The sequence below is a fragment of the Vigna radiata genome, chromosome 5 (assembly GCF_000741045.1).
Source record: "Vigna radiata var. radiata cultivar VC1973A chromosome 5, Vradiata_ver6, whole genome shotgun sequence".
NCBI lineage: Eukaryota > Viridiplantae > Streptophyta > Magnoliopsida > Fabales > Fabaceae > Vigna > Vigna radiata.
In genome coordinates this window covers 26,784,803-26,800,276 of record NC_028355.1, presented here as the reverse complement: position 1 = coordinate 26,800,276, position 15,474 = coordinate 26,784,803, and the positions used below count along the sequence as shown (strand labels likewise).

Sequence of the window (15,474 nt, the reverse complement as noted above, 5' to 3'; positions counted from 1 at the left end):
ATCCTAGCATAGAGATATTCTAATTGTTTTGCAAAAATTGTTCATATCCATCTTTTGGATTGCAAATAAATTTAATATGAATTTAGCTTTAGAGTTTTTCCTAATTTATAACTAAATAAAAGAAAAAGGAAACCTCTGTACCATATGTAAAACTAATTTGACCTAGTGGTTGAGTGAATCCATCCTAACTTTATGGTTTTAGGTTCAAATTCTAGCTAGAAGCAATATATTAATAGTTAATGTGATGTCCACATGTATTGATATGTGAGTAAGAAAAACACTTTAGTTTTTCATTTTGAAAGACTTAAATGATTCTTTTGAATTTCGTAGAGGCTTGGAAGATTGTTATGAATGTATGTGGAGTTATGATGGATTGTCCAAGTTGTCATGAATTCTAAAGAACACAATGAACAATATCATAACCTTACAATATAATGAAATAAAAGAAACATTTCATAAGAGTCCTCATGTTGTGAAACTTACGTCTACTCGTTATCTACCATGGGCATGTAAACTTGATAATATACCACTTAATGCAATGTTTGTTATGTGGAACAAACTTAGTTTATATGATATGCCATAATTAGAATAAACACCTATGTTGTTTATATAATGAGAAGTCGATATTATTTTGAATTATTTTTAGGAGGTTGACATTGTTGGTAACGTTATAATTAAAATTAATCTCCATAAATTATTTATTGACATCATTGTATGCATTGATGAAGAATGTTAAAGCAAAAAGGGATCACAAAAATTGACAATAAAAATTAAATAAGTTTCCATGTTAGATTAGTTTCATGTTGATTTTCATCCTTACATAGTTGATGTTATCAATTGTGAAGGTTGATGATCATTGTGTTTGTCGTTTAATTGTTGCAAATTGGACATAGGTGAAAACTCATGACCACTCGTGAGAATGTGTTGAGACATAATCAGAATGTCTAGCAACTTAGGTTTTGAAGCTTATTAAATAACACTCAACGAAATATTGCTTATAGAGAAAAACATCTAAGGAAAGAAATTGTTTTTCAAATAAATCATCTAATAAATTATATGTGTAAGAAACTACTTTTAAAAGGTCTACACCTTAATAAAAACATCTTAAAAGTGAAGCGTTTCTCTAAAGCTAAAATTATGTTTTACTCAAACAAAGATTAAACAAGCAAATATCTTACAATTGTATCGTCTAACAAAAGCCGCTAAGTGATATCAAAAAACATATATAAGCATCTAATCAATAAAGTGAACTCAAACCAGTGCTAAACGATAGAAAACTCCTAACAAGAGTATCCAAACATCTTTGTGTCTAATCTAAAACGACTTATGCATGATCAAAAGATAAAATGACTGAAAGCTAACTTTACATGGTATTACATAAAAAGCTTTATAAGACAAGCATTTAATAAATATGTCTTTTACATCATCTATATCAAAATTATCGTTAAATGGTGCATTAATTAAATGATGTCGACATATGCAAGAATGCTCTGAACATATAATGTACTTTATAATCATCAGCGGACAAAATATTTAATGTTATACGAAAAGGAAGAGTGATATAAAAAATGACATCTTTGTGTCTGATCTAAAATGACATATGCATGATCAAAAGATAAAGTGTCTTAAAGCTAACTTTACATGGTATTACGTGAAAAGCCTTGTAAGACAAGCATCTAATAAATATGTCATCTACACTATTTATATCAAAATTATCATTAAACGATGCATTAATTAAATGATGTTGACATATGCAAGAATACTCTGAACATATAATGTACTTTACAATCATCAGTGGGCAAAATATTTAATGTTATACGAGAAAGTGTTTTTGTGCTTGCATGCTTTGTTTTCTTTATCTGTGTAGGAAATGACAGCACCAAGCTTTATTCGAAAGCTATAAGCAAAGAGATGTTGAGAAACAAAGAACCTTTATTCAAATTCACTACCATAGAAGGATCATACAAGCTACCTTTATGAAAGCACTATTGCCCTACAACGTAGATCTGAGTTTAATCAAGCTACCAAAAAAGGCTACAAAGCCTATTTTGAATAAATTATATGTCCAACGGTCATCTCTCAAGAAAGTCTATATAAAGAAGATCAACTAAAGAGAAAAAGTTGTTGAAGCAAAAAGAGAGAAGAGGTGAAAAATAGAAGAAAGAAAATGAGAGAGAGTATGCTCAAGAAAGATCATCAATTATTAGCTCTACTTTATCTCAATGCTTATATCATCTAATGCTCTTTAATCTGAGAGAAATCATGAAGCCAAGTTTAAGCAAGAGAAAAGGTGAAGAGAAAGTTATCATTACATCTAGCCTTCTACTCTATCTCCAAGCCTACAACGTCAGATGCTTTTAGAATGGAAGAAAAGAGAAGAGGAGAAAAATAATAAGAAAAAAGAATAAGAAAAGAGAAGAAGAATAAGAAAAAAGAATAAGAAAAGAGAAAATGAAAATAGAAGAAGAAAATAGAAGAAGAGAAGAAGAAAGAAAAAGAGAAGATGAAAGAGAAGAACAAAGAGTTGTTTTTAAATATCTACTTTAAAAATTGTCACCAAGCCTACAATGCCTAATGCTCACTCAATAGATGAGAAGACAAGAAAAGAAAGAAAGGACTTCATAAGCTTATATCGTTTAATGCTCTTCAACTTAAGAGAGGGAACCCCGTGAGTTTATAAATTGTTTTATATTGTATTAATCCTCTCCGTGAGAATTTATTCAATATGTAATTGTAATCAAACATTAATTGTGTTTGTATTGAATCAATCATATTAAACAATATGTACTATAGACTACGGTACCAAGAATGGTTGACAATACTTGGATACCAAGAATAGTCATAATACTCAACAACCAGAAGTGACCATTATAACTTGATCTTGTATAACATAACTAGAATGAGAAAAGTGAATATTATAATCATGATCAACTAATTGACCACCAGTTATAAGGTATGTGGAAGGACCGTGAGACATAAAAACATTAGGCAAACAAGGAGAAATATCACTAATAACACTAATAGTTAGGTGTCACAAAATATTTGAATTTGATAATTATCATCATAAGTTTTCACATTGGATAGATACACAACGAAATTTGTCATTTGAATAAAGGCTCCAAAAGATACCAAATAATCCCACATGTCCTTAGGAGTGTTGTAAGGCCTAAGATCAAGAATAAATTGAGGCTCAACCGAGCTAAGAATCCAAGTCACGATTTGTGCGTCATTGGTTTCCCATTTTGCCAAATCCACTACACTGATAGGTGTTGGAACTCAGTCATCAATATGACCCCATAATTTTTTTCCTTCGACAAAGAGCATAAATTGAAATTCCAAAGCAACATAAATTTTGCCATTAAAACGAACAGGATAGGATTCACATTTATCATAAGATATGATGAAAGAAGATAGAAAAACTGCGTGCTGCAGGGGTTGAAGCTCGGGCAACTGGATAGACAACACCAACCTTAGGAACCTATGTGTGCTATATATGGAGAAGGAGGGTGGGGTTCCAGAACCTACATTTGTAATGCAGCAAACTAAGGAAACTTTTAGGATCAAGACAAAATGAAGATAACAATAGAAGATCCTGATCATCCACAAGAGGTGTTTATTCCAACCCCAAAATACCCATTAGAAACAACACTAAAATATGGATGAATTTGCCTTGTGTTTCAACTGCTGCTAAGATATAATCACAGAAGGTATGTGGTGAATTTTACGCCAATGCTCACCATCCCTTTGATAACGCTTCTTCAGTAAAGGGCAATCATGAATGTAGAGAACAGAAAGAGAGTTGGATAAAGCTGCTTCAGGCAAAGATTGAAGAAGAGGGCAACCTAGAATATAGAAGGAGTTGAGAGATTTCAGATGGAGAAAACCCTTATAGTTTGTGTCTGTTAGCTTCGAACACCCAATTAAGTAGAGCACACTGAGAGTGGGTGGTAGCAACCCATCCTCTGGGAAAGACTCCACATTTTCAAACTCATCACTAACTCTTAACTCTGAGAGAATGGAGTTTGAACAATCCCCACTTCTCCCTAGATGCAACCAGCTTGGGACAATCCTCAATTTCGAGTTTGCGTAGGCTTGAAGGCAAACCCCCCTCGGGAAATGACTCAAGATATGGACAATCATGAAAAAGTACAGAATGAAGCTTGGAAAACAAGTGTAGTGCAAAGGGCAAAGAGGAAGAGTACCAGCTTGTTATAGAGAGAGTGACTAGAGAATCTTGTCTGTGCAAATCCAAAGAGGACCATTTTTTATTTGGACCATGAAAGTTGCGGATTTTCAACTCTTCAAGGAAGGGATTGTTGACAAGAATTTGGTGGAGGCAGGCCTCAATAATGCAAGTTCCATGAATTGTGGCCTTTTTCAAGCTGGATGGCAAATCTTTCAGGAAAAGTTTTTCACACAAACGGAACTTCACCTCATGAATACTTACAGCCTTGGGAACTGAATCCTCCAAGTTTTGGCATTCACAAATTTCCAATTTCTGCAGAGAAGGAAGGTGTTGAGGAAGGGCCCTTCTCAACCATGGACAACGCCTCACAGAAAGCTCTTTAAGACAAGACAAACCTTGGCCTTCTTCAATGTGACCTTCAAAACTGCACCATTCTTTCCATGCACTCATTTCCTCAAATTTCAATATTTCAAGAGATCTGAAAGGAATATTTGAGGAATCATTACCACAGAACTCAGGACCAATGATCTCTATTCCATAAAAGCATGATATGGAAAGCTCCTTCAGAGAGGGAAGCTGCCCAAATGGTGGCAAGACAAAGCAGAATTTGCTTTCAGTCAGTGCAATGGACACTAAATTGGGCAAATGAGATCCCCCAAACCATCTTGGAAAGCTGGTTCCATCATAACGTAAAACAGAAAGCTTTTTCAAGTTCCCATTTGGTTGAAGAGCCTCCAACACCTGTCTTTCCATTATTGAGTCCTCATTTTCATTGCACCTTCCAAATTTGTTACCCCAATTCAACACTAATCCATCTAAATGCTTTTTACCTTTCAGATTAGCTTCCATGGCATCCTTAGGATCGGTGACATTTTCCAACTGGAAAATTGAAAGTGTTCCTTGAAGATTGCTGAGATTTCCCAATTCCTTAACATCATGCTTCCTGATAAAAAAACTAGTCAGTGTGCGAAGATGTTTCAGCCTTCCTATGTGGTTTGGCATCTTGTTTATCCCGCTCATACGCAAATCAAGATGACGCAAGTTGACAAGTTTGTGCAAATCTATGGGAAGCTCATCCAAATGATAGCACCATAATAGTAGCAGCGTCTGCAAATTATGCAGCCTACAAATGGAGTCAGGCAATCTTTTAATCTTAGTGTACGAAAGGTCTAAATAACGCAAAAGCTTTAAATTGCCTATATCATCAACTAATTCAGTGAGAAGACAATCATGGAAGGATAGCACACGTAAATATTTCAATGTAGACAACAGAACACGTTGTTTATCAGTGTTGATCAAGCCTCCTCTGCCAAATTCCCATTTGAATGCCACAAAACAACGTAATCTGTTACACTTACTAATATGCTCCAAGAATTTATCATCAATGTTAATTTTGCTAGACCATGAAATGTGGCGTGCTCTCTTGGTTATAATTTTCTCCAAACTGCCACTTATTTGTGAACAAAATTCTCCTGAGACAGATTTTGCTAAATCATTAAGAAGATCATGCATAGTGAAGCACGAAGCACGGCGTCTTGATTGTTGGAAAAATGACCTTGCTACTAGATCATTGAAGAACTCAGTGCCTAACTCTTCTTCACTCTTGTTTATTTGGAAGCAATTCAACAAACCTTCTGCCATCCACAGTTGGATTAGCTGATCTCTGTCAAACTCATAACCCTTTGGAAATATGGAGCAATGAGCAAAACAACGCTTCAAATAGGAGGGGAGATTATGGTAACTCAATCTAAGAGCAGGGTTAATGTTGGCATCGTTGTCAGATAGGTGCCACATATCACTCTCCAATATCTTAACCCATTCGTGCTGGGAAAATTTCAGTCGCAAGATGTTTCCCAATGCTTTCAAAGCTAAAGGCAATCCTCCACACTTGTCAACAATTTTACTGCCAACCGATACAAGATATGGATATCTGGTGGCATCCTTGTCATGAAAAGCAACATCAGAAAATAGCTTCCAACATTCTTCTTTGTCCAATGGCTTCAAATGATATAGATGGGAGGAGTTCATGACCAATGCTACCTTCTCATTACGAGTGGTAATAAGAATCCTACTTCCTGAAGGTCCATAAATGAAGGGGATCTGCAGTACCCCCCAACTTGAATAGTCTTCGTTCCAAACATCATCTAGAACAAGGAAATATCTCTTTCCCATCAGTCTCTGCTTCAATTCAAGTTGAAGTAGGTTTAGGTCTTTTTCTTCTGCTCCTTTGGACCCAAGTGCCTTAAGAATTGCTCTTGTGACAGCAACAACATCAAAATCTTGTGAAACATAGACCCAAGCTTTAAGGTCAAATTGTTCTAGTACCCTTTGGTCATTATACACAAGCTGACTAAGGGTGGTCTTACCCATCCCTCCCATTCCAACTATACTAATTATGGGCACCTGATTGCATGTGACATTGTCTGAAAGTAAAATTTTTATGATTTCCTCTTTATCTTCCTCTCTACCACAAATGCTAGATTCATCCACCAAGGATGTAGTTGGCAACTGCTTGGATTGTTTCCAACTGACTCCAACTTCATTGCCAGAAAAAATCCCCTTTCTTAATCCTAGCATATCCTTTTGGCTTGCAAGAAATTGTATGTTCTCTAGTAGTTCTTCAACCCTAGAAGCAATTTCCATGTCAAATGGATTAACAAAAGCCTTGAAGAAGCCTCGGACCTTGCTAGTTGCAGGCTGAAATTCAGCTTCCAGCTTCTGTCTGGATGCCTCATTGGCAACCTCATCTAACAGCAATTCTGCTTCATATATAGCCTCTTTCAGCTGATCAAGCCAGTTCATCACGTTTGAGCTTTTGTACTGCCTTTCCTCTGCATCCTCCAGCACTTGGTTGATGGAGTTCAGCACAATATCTAGCTTTTTGAGCATCTTATCCTTGAGTTTACTTCCATGGAAGTAGTCTTGGATGTCCCTTGAAGCCAACTTGTCTAAAGTCACTTGAAAGGCAGCTGCGAGAAATGCCCCACTTATACACTCTACTGCCATGAATCCTTTGATTGAGTCACTTCAATATCACCTACTTCACCCCCATCAACACCTTCTGTACGAACTAAACACAACCCTTAATAACATAAGCACAAACTCACAATCAAAATCATACAATTCAAACAAGAAAAAAGTTACACAAGGAAACCTTACCTTAACTAGAGAGAAATGAAGCATCCACTGCTGAATTTTCAACGTCTATGTTCTTTGAACCTTTCAACAAAGTGTTTGAAGTCACCCAGTCCTAAGGATCTGTTTGTATCATGTGAAGTACTATTTTGACAATAATGCATTCTCACTTATACGTGTCAAGAAGGTAACGGAGTCCATTGAAATGATATCTCTTTTCTAAGAGGATATTTCTAGCCACTACAACACAAATGCACGACTTTGACTTTGCAGGTTAATCATTTCGGAGAGATATCAATCTTAGGAAAAAATTCATCACATACTTTTACACACGATTAACAAATGTAAAGTTGTATAGTTTTGAAATGAAAAGGAAGTAAGAGCTTATGTGTCTGAGGAGAGAAATGATGGAAACCATAGTTCGTAGTTTTGAAGCTTCTCCTTTTGTAATATCTGTTGAGAAGTATTTCTGTTTTAAATCTTTGGATTCCTAAAATTATATATATAGTTATAATTTTATTTTAATAGTATTATTCTAGGGACGTCTCATCCAAAATGTCAATATTTTATTAAACTCATTATTATTATTATTTAAAATAATAATAATAATAATAAAATTATACAGATTACATATATTTTTAAATTTTTATTGAAGTACGTATATAACATTTTTAAACAATTGACGAGGTTTATTTGATGTTTAAAAATGTTTGTGTTAATTTATATTCAAATTACTAAGTTTGAGGAGAAATAGAAAATGACGAGTATGGTGTACAATATAAAAAATCTCAATAATGTCAGTGTAATTTCCTTTAGAAGATGAGTACGTATCTCATTTAGCTTATTATTTTTAAGAAAAAAATAACATTAATTAGTAAGAGACAATGTTTCACAATTAATTAATAGCATCATGTTACTTATTATACTATTTAAAATGGTGCAGAAAATAAATCTTCTGAATATCATATTATTAATTGATGCTAAAATGTTTTATAAATATTATTAGTATTTTTGAACAATCAAATATATTTTTGTTATTATAGGAATCATACTTTTCTTTGTAGGGATCATGTTAAAGACCACTTGGTATGAAAAGAAATTTCTTATGAATATTGAGAACCATGATATATTGTAAAATGACAAAAGTTTTGTTCCAATGATTAAAATTATTACTAAAAATGTTTGAGTTTTCTAGAAATAAAATAGTAACTTGTTACTTTTATTAAAAGATTTAATTTGTTATTATCATTTAAAAAATCAAGATCAAGTTTGTTAGTAAAATATTTATTTTAATTTAGAAAAATTAGATTTTTCAATCATGAATTTCATTTTGAGTAAAAAAGAAGAAGTAACGTATTACTTTTGTTAAAAATTTAATTTGTTACTATATAAAATTATTTAATACGAGTAAGATGGTAACTTTTTAGTACAATTTTTATTTTAGTTTAGAAAAGAGATTTTCACCAATGACAATACTTTTTTTTTTTGAAAAATTTGTCTCGTAAATGAATGTTTTGTATAAAAGATAAACTGCATAATTAAACACAATTTTTAAACTTCAGATTCAAGGAAAACAAAGAAATGTTTTAGCTAAAATGTTACACCTTAGAAAAAATTAATGATAAAATAGAGACAAACTCAATTTTCACATCCAAATTTAGATATTGTAAACATATTTTACTGTTTAATTTAAATTGAATTGACTTAAGATACTTATACTTAAAAATTAAACGTTGGATAAGAATATTTCTTTAAGAGGAATCACATATTGGATAATGAAGTCTTATAAAACCTCAGAATATGTTAACGTGATGTAAAAAATAAATCCAAAAACTCTTGGCCATGGTAATAAATATATACATTTTTTTTTTTTGCATTAGATAAAACACAATCTTGTTATTCAATTTTTGTAGATTATATATATATATATATATATATATATATATATATATATATATATATATAGGATTAAATATGTTTTTAGTTCTTATACTTTGGGATGATTTTGGTTTTAGTCCATTTTCAAATTATGGTACAATTTAGTTCTTTATAAAATTCTGGTTTTAGTCTTTTTTACTAATTTTTTTTTTTTAATTTTATAAAAATCTAAAATATTGACTTGTGTAATGGAGATAAATTAGGATATTTGATGAGAGGTGGGTGAGAAGTTAAAAATAAAATTAAAAATATTAGAAAGCATAAATATAATATCAAAATAATAATTTTATTTCGAAGGATCCAACGCAAGAAGATAAAAATTGAAAGTATAATTGGAAGAAGATGAAAGATATTTAACAAGGGATAATGATATGTTTTAATTATTTTTTTAGTAATTTTTTTTATAATAGATTGTTAATAATTTTTTTAATAATTTTTTGATAATAAATTTATTAGTTAATATATTTGAAAACGATTAATCAGAAATTATCACATAAAAATTGTAAAAAAAAATTCCTTTAACAAGGGTGACGACAGACACATTCTTCTTTGTAATTACATACACCACTTGCTAAGGATCCATATTTCTTCCGACAAACAGTGAAACACTTGTCATTGTCTTCACATTTGTTGTATAGTATTTCTATGCAAATGTCTATGTCGTGCAACGTTTTCTCAACCCTTGTTCCTTCCACCATTTTCAATGCTCCTTCATTTTCTGCACATTCAATATTTAAATCACCTTTTTCAAACAATTCATAAATCATAAAAATAATAAAAGTAATGTAAGATAATACACATTAAAATGGTAAAATAATTATAAAAATTAATTCGTTATACTCTAAAAAAATAATAAATATAAAAAAAATTATGTATATCAAAATAACAATACATACCCATACTGGTTGAAAGAAGGAGCATCAATATGAGAATTGAAGCGATGGCCTTCATCTTAGTTCCTTTTCAAAGCAATGTACTATTTCATCGTTTGCTCCGGCATATATGTATATATATAGTATTGGATGCTTGTATTGTAACTTTTTTTATTTTTATTTATTAATTTATGATATAGTTAGTCACCATTTGATTTCATTATTTTCTCTTCAATAACGCTTTCATTTATTATTTGTCATTATTTTTATTTGTCTCTTTTTCATTAAGTCGTTCATAAATTTCAAAACTTTTATGGTCTATTAAATACTCAATGAATTTATATTTTTCAATTGTTATTTTTTTTTCTAATTATTTAATGTGACTGATGTCATCAAGACAAAACTAGCCTATAACGTCCATCAATGTTCAGGATAATTAATGATATTTTGATAATATTCTTTTTATAATATTTTAACATCATTATTATTTTAAAATTTTATAATTTATAATTCTCGAATGAGCATCCTAATTACATGCACTCCATTACATTCACTCAGAATTCCAACTCCACCTATGTTCTATAATATCTCGATTATGATATGAAATAGTTACTCCTTTAGGGTTATGTCATATATGTTAGAAAGTTTTTGGGATTAATTGCTCCGGAAATGTGAAATTTGGTTTATGGTGTTATTTCTTTTGTCGAATGAAATATAAAATTATGATATATTTTCAATTTTAGATTAAGATCATAATTTTATAATTATTAAGATAAGATTGTCTAGATATTAGATCATTTAAGTAAATCTGGTTTTGAAGTTTAACAAAAACATTAAACGAAATATCATCATGTATGAAAAGTTATTTTTAAAGAAATAGTGTCTAAGAAAAATATTTTGTAATTTCTTTTATAGACAAAACCAAATTTACAATAACGTTTTCTAGACTAAATTATGTGATGAACGAAGTTTATGAACAATGTCTAAAAAAGAAAAGCGTTTCTCAAATAAATCATGTAATAGACGATATGAATAAACAAACTAGCATTTTATGAACAAAAAATGTCTATCTCATGATAACACTGATGCTAAAAGAAATTTTTATTCAATACATGTTATATGTTTTACCAAACAATGTATTTTTTAATGAAATGACAAGTGATAAAATGTTTGAACACACAATATGACCTAACATTTACCAACGTTTAAAATATTTAAGGGTTAAATATGTTTTTCGTCCCCCAACTATTGGCCGTTTTTGTGTTTAGTCCCTCTTTCAAACTATAGTACAATTTAGTCCTTCAACTTTAGAAAACTATGGTTTTAGTCTTTTTTACCAAATTTTTTAAACTTTATTTGCTGTTTCAAGCACGCTACATTATAGCATTTGGATTGTTTACACTGTTTGACACATTTTTGCTTCAATGTTAACTGAGAAATGCGTTTGAAATAGCAAATAAAGATAAAAAAATTTGGTAAAAAAGACTAAAACCAGAGTTTTCTAAAGTTGAAGGACTAAATTGTACTATAGTTTGAAAGAGGGACTAAACACAAAAACGGCCAATAATTAGGGGACGAAAAACATATTTAACCCAATATTTAATGCATGTATGAAAAAGTATCTCGATGCTTGTATACCTTATTCTTGATATTTGTGCAGATCACTAAAGTAGAAAGATATGATCAGAATCACTACACCTAAGAAAAAGACGTTGTGAGAGATGAAAAACATTTTGGGAATGTTTCCCTTGAAACCTTCTGCTTTGTCACATCGTACAAGCTCCGTTTTAATAAAGACTATAATAAAGCTTTGTACCTCTACAAAGTAGACTCGAGTCTGACTTCTCACCTAAGAATTACCTGCTCTCCTTAAGTAAACTTCTATATCTAAGGATTGTCTTTCAAGATAAAGCTATAAACAAACAAAAGCTTAAAGAGAAAATAAATTAAAGAAGGATAAAACAATGAACTTGTGAACTCTCAAACAAGCTTATTATGCTCATATATCGTCTTAAGTTTAATATTTTCTTAAAAAAAAAAACCTTAACAAATCTCATATTTTCTTGTAATGTTTCTATCCTCCTTTTGAGGATTTGTACCTTTGCTCAAAACATTGTTTGTGTTGTAAATTCTAAAAAGAATTAAAACATTTGGTGTTTAGCTCAGTTGAGTTAAACAATCTAAAAGATTGAGACTAGAAGTGATTATAATACTTATAAACCATAAATTTATACTCATGGTTTAAACATACTAAAAGTGTTTGAATTTCTAAAAATAAAATAGTAACGTCTTACTTTTATAAGAAAAGTTAATTCGTTATTATCATTTAAAAAATCAAGAAGAAGTTTGTTGGTAAAATATTTATTTTACTAACGTATTACTTTTGTTAATTTTAGATAATCAGATAAGTTTATATTAATATTTATCGCCATAATTTTCTTAATCATTTATAAGTATTTAATATTTTTACTTTTTCTTATAATTATTTTAAATTCATTCATTTTTATTTAATATTTATATTTATATAAATATAATTTAATTTTAATATTTAAAAAAAATGTAATAATTTTCTACTTTAAGGAAGATCGTACCTACCCTATTGCCATTCCTTTGTATCGGAGTAAAAATTAAAAAAAAATTAAAAACAACAAGACCCAATAAGAAGTAAAAATTAAATTAAAATCTAAAATACAGACTTCTATAAAGGAGATAAATTAGGATATTTGATGAGCAGTGGGTAAAAAGTTAAAAATAAAATTAAAAAATTAGAAAGCATAAATATAATATAAAAATAGTAATTTTATTTTGAAGGATCCAACGCTAATTGGAAGAAGATGAAAACTAAAAGTGTAAATTGGAAGAAGATGAAAGACTTAACAAGGATGCCGACACACACATTCTTCTTCGTAATTACATACACCACTTGCTAAGTACCCATATTTCTTCCGACAAACAGTGAAACACTTGTCATTGTCTTCACATTTGTTGTATAGTATTTCTATGCAAATCTCGTACAATGTTTTCTCAACCCTTCTTCCCTCCACCATTTTCAATGCTCCTTCATTTTCTACATAACATAAACCACATTCAATATTTAAACCATTTTTTCATATAAACAAAACTAGATATTAATGGATGATTCGATAACACAAACATACCCATACTGGTTGAAAGAAGGAGCATCACCATGAAAATTGAAGCAATGGCCTTCATCTTAGTTTGTTTTCAGAGCAATGTACAATTTGATCATTTACTTCAGCATATATGTATATATAGTATTGGATGCTTGTAACTTTTTTATTTTATTTTTGTTAATTTATGATATAGTTAGTGACGATTTGACTCTTCCCTACGTTAATTTCATTGCATTATTTTCTCTTCAATAGCACTTTCATTTAATATTTGTCAATAATTGTTATTTGTCCCTTTTAATGCCTATATTTATATTTAAAGAAGATTTCCCTTTTAGTATTTATATTTATTTTTCAATTTTATCCTTCAAAATTTTTAGTTAAATTATTATTTTATTCAATTTTTAATTAAAAATTATCTATAAAATAAATAAGAACTACTGACAATAAAATTATAAAAAATTATTTATATTTAATTTTGTAATTATAAAATAATAATAATTTTTTTTATTTTTCATTATTATTAAAAAACATATGAACACATGTTGTAGCACATTTAGTTTCCTTATTACACTATAAAAACAATACATTTTAAAGGTCATTTTTTTCCTTAAAAAGTTTAAATCAATTAAAAAATAAAATTATGATAAAAAATATATGATAGCTAATTAGCAATCAACTTTTAATTGGTAACTAAAAATTTGTCACATCTAAACATATTTGGCGATCAAAATGGTAATTATGACCATTAACCATTATTATCATTAGAAAAATAATCAATTATTATTTCAATTGCATATTAATAACAAATGTCATGTTATGATTTCGGTCACAAATTACTTCGGTTTTTAATTTCAATAACATTTCTTATAGTGATAAATATATTTGTTTCAATAAATTTAGTATTCGTATAAATTATTTTATTTTATTTCTATTTAAATTTACAAAAATGGGGTGAAGATAGGAGGATGCTCAAATCAATTTTACACAAATTTGTCCTTAATTTTGTATTTGACACAAATCAATTTCATTTTTAATTCTTTTTCATTGACTTTGCCTTGAAAAAGAAATATTTAAATGGATTTTTTTCTCAAAAATAACAAAGAAAACTTTCTTAAATAGACTGGAACATTTTTTTTTTTTCAAATGGACAAAAAGCGTTTTCTGTTTCTTTTTACTTTTTTTTTTTTCTAAAATGAGGAGGACAAATAAAAAAAGAGACTAAAAATTAAAGTAGTTTAAAATAATCAATTAAAAGTATCAGGTAGTATTTTGGAAAAAATGTAAATATTTAAAATATTAGTTGTAGTTTCTTCAAATGAATTAATAAAATAAAATTACATAAGAGGAATAAAAAAATGAATTTAAGCCAACAAAATTATGTAAATATTATGAGGAGTATTGTTGGACAATATTTAACTTTTTGTAGGAATCATACATTTCTTTGTTTGGATGATTAAAATTACTACTAAAAAAGTTAGGAGTTTTCTAAAAATATAACAGTAACGCGTTACTTTTTATTAAAAGTTTAAGATAATATAATAAATTTTTATTAACTTTTCAATGGTCTTAAGTTTTGTATTTTAATTATAAGACACATATATATTTATATAATTATAATTTTTTATTTTTTATTTTAGAGAAAAATATGTATTTTTTATATTAAATATTCAATAACAATTTTTTTATTGTGTTTTTTAATTTTTATAAAAAAATTATTTAATTGATATTTGAAACGGTATCTTAATAAAGAAGTAAATGAGACGAAAAATTAATATATTCATTAACTATGAAAACTGTGATAAGGATGAATTTTTATTTTAAAAATTTAAAAACAAAGATAAAATTATCAAATTTGTACCAATCCATTATCATTATTTTGAATTGGTGTAAGAATTTCTGAGAAAGATTTTCAAAACATGTAAAATTAAATTAAATTAAATCAAAGCTTAAATATACTATTAAAGAGTAATTTTATTTGAAGGATTATTCAATACTGATTTATAAGAAATAAGATTGAAATTGTAATTGGAAGAAGATGAAAGAGTTAACATGGGTGAGTACACACACATTCTTTTTTGTTATTACATTCACCACTTCCTAAGAAGCCATATTTCTTACGACAAAGATTCAAACACTGGTTCTTGTCTCCACAGTTGTCGTATAGTTTGTCTGTGCAAGCTTGGAACAACGCTTTCTCAACCCTTCTTCC

The 15,474-nt window shown here is 29.2% G+C and overlaps 1 protein-coding gene across 3 annotated transcripts; it reads right to left on the bottom strand.

The window, feature by feature from the left end:
• Positions 1 to 2,968: 2,968 nt before the first annotated feature.
• Positions 2,969 to 7,780, bottom strand: LOC106759943 (putative disease resistance RPP13-like protein 1). Of its 3 annotated transcripts, none has more exons than XM_014643341.2 (2): positions 7,346 to 7,780; positions 2,969 to 7,268 (listed from the first exon to the last, which is right to left on the bottom strand). In XM_014643341.2, exon 2 carries the CDS (start codon positions 7,190 to 7,192, stop codon positions 3,995 to 3,997), a length of 3,198 nt encoding a protein of 1,065 aa, XP_014498827.1. In that variant the 5' UTR covers positions 7,193 to 7,268; positions 7,346 to 7,780; the 3' UTR covers positions 2,969 to 3,994. The 3 variants fall into 3 exon arrangements, with proteins under 3 accessions (XP_014498827.1, XP_014498828.1, XP_014498829.1); XM_014643342.2 differs by having other exon boundaries at positions 2,969 to 7,256; XM_014643343.2 differs by having other exon boundaries at positions 2,969 to 7,247.
• Positions 7,781 to 15,474: the final 7,694 nt, after the last annotated feature.

What these genes read in the sequence shown, in the direction of transcription:
- LOC106759943 (XM_014643341.2), bottom strand. Translation starts at nt 7,192, where the DNA reads ATGGCAGTAGAGTGTATAAGTGGGGCATTTCTCGCAGCTGCCTTTCAA.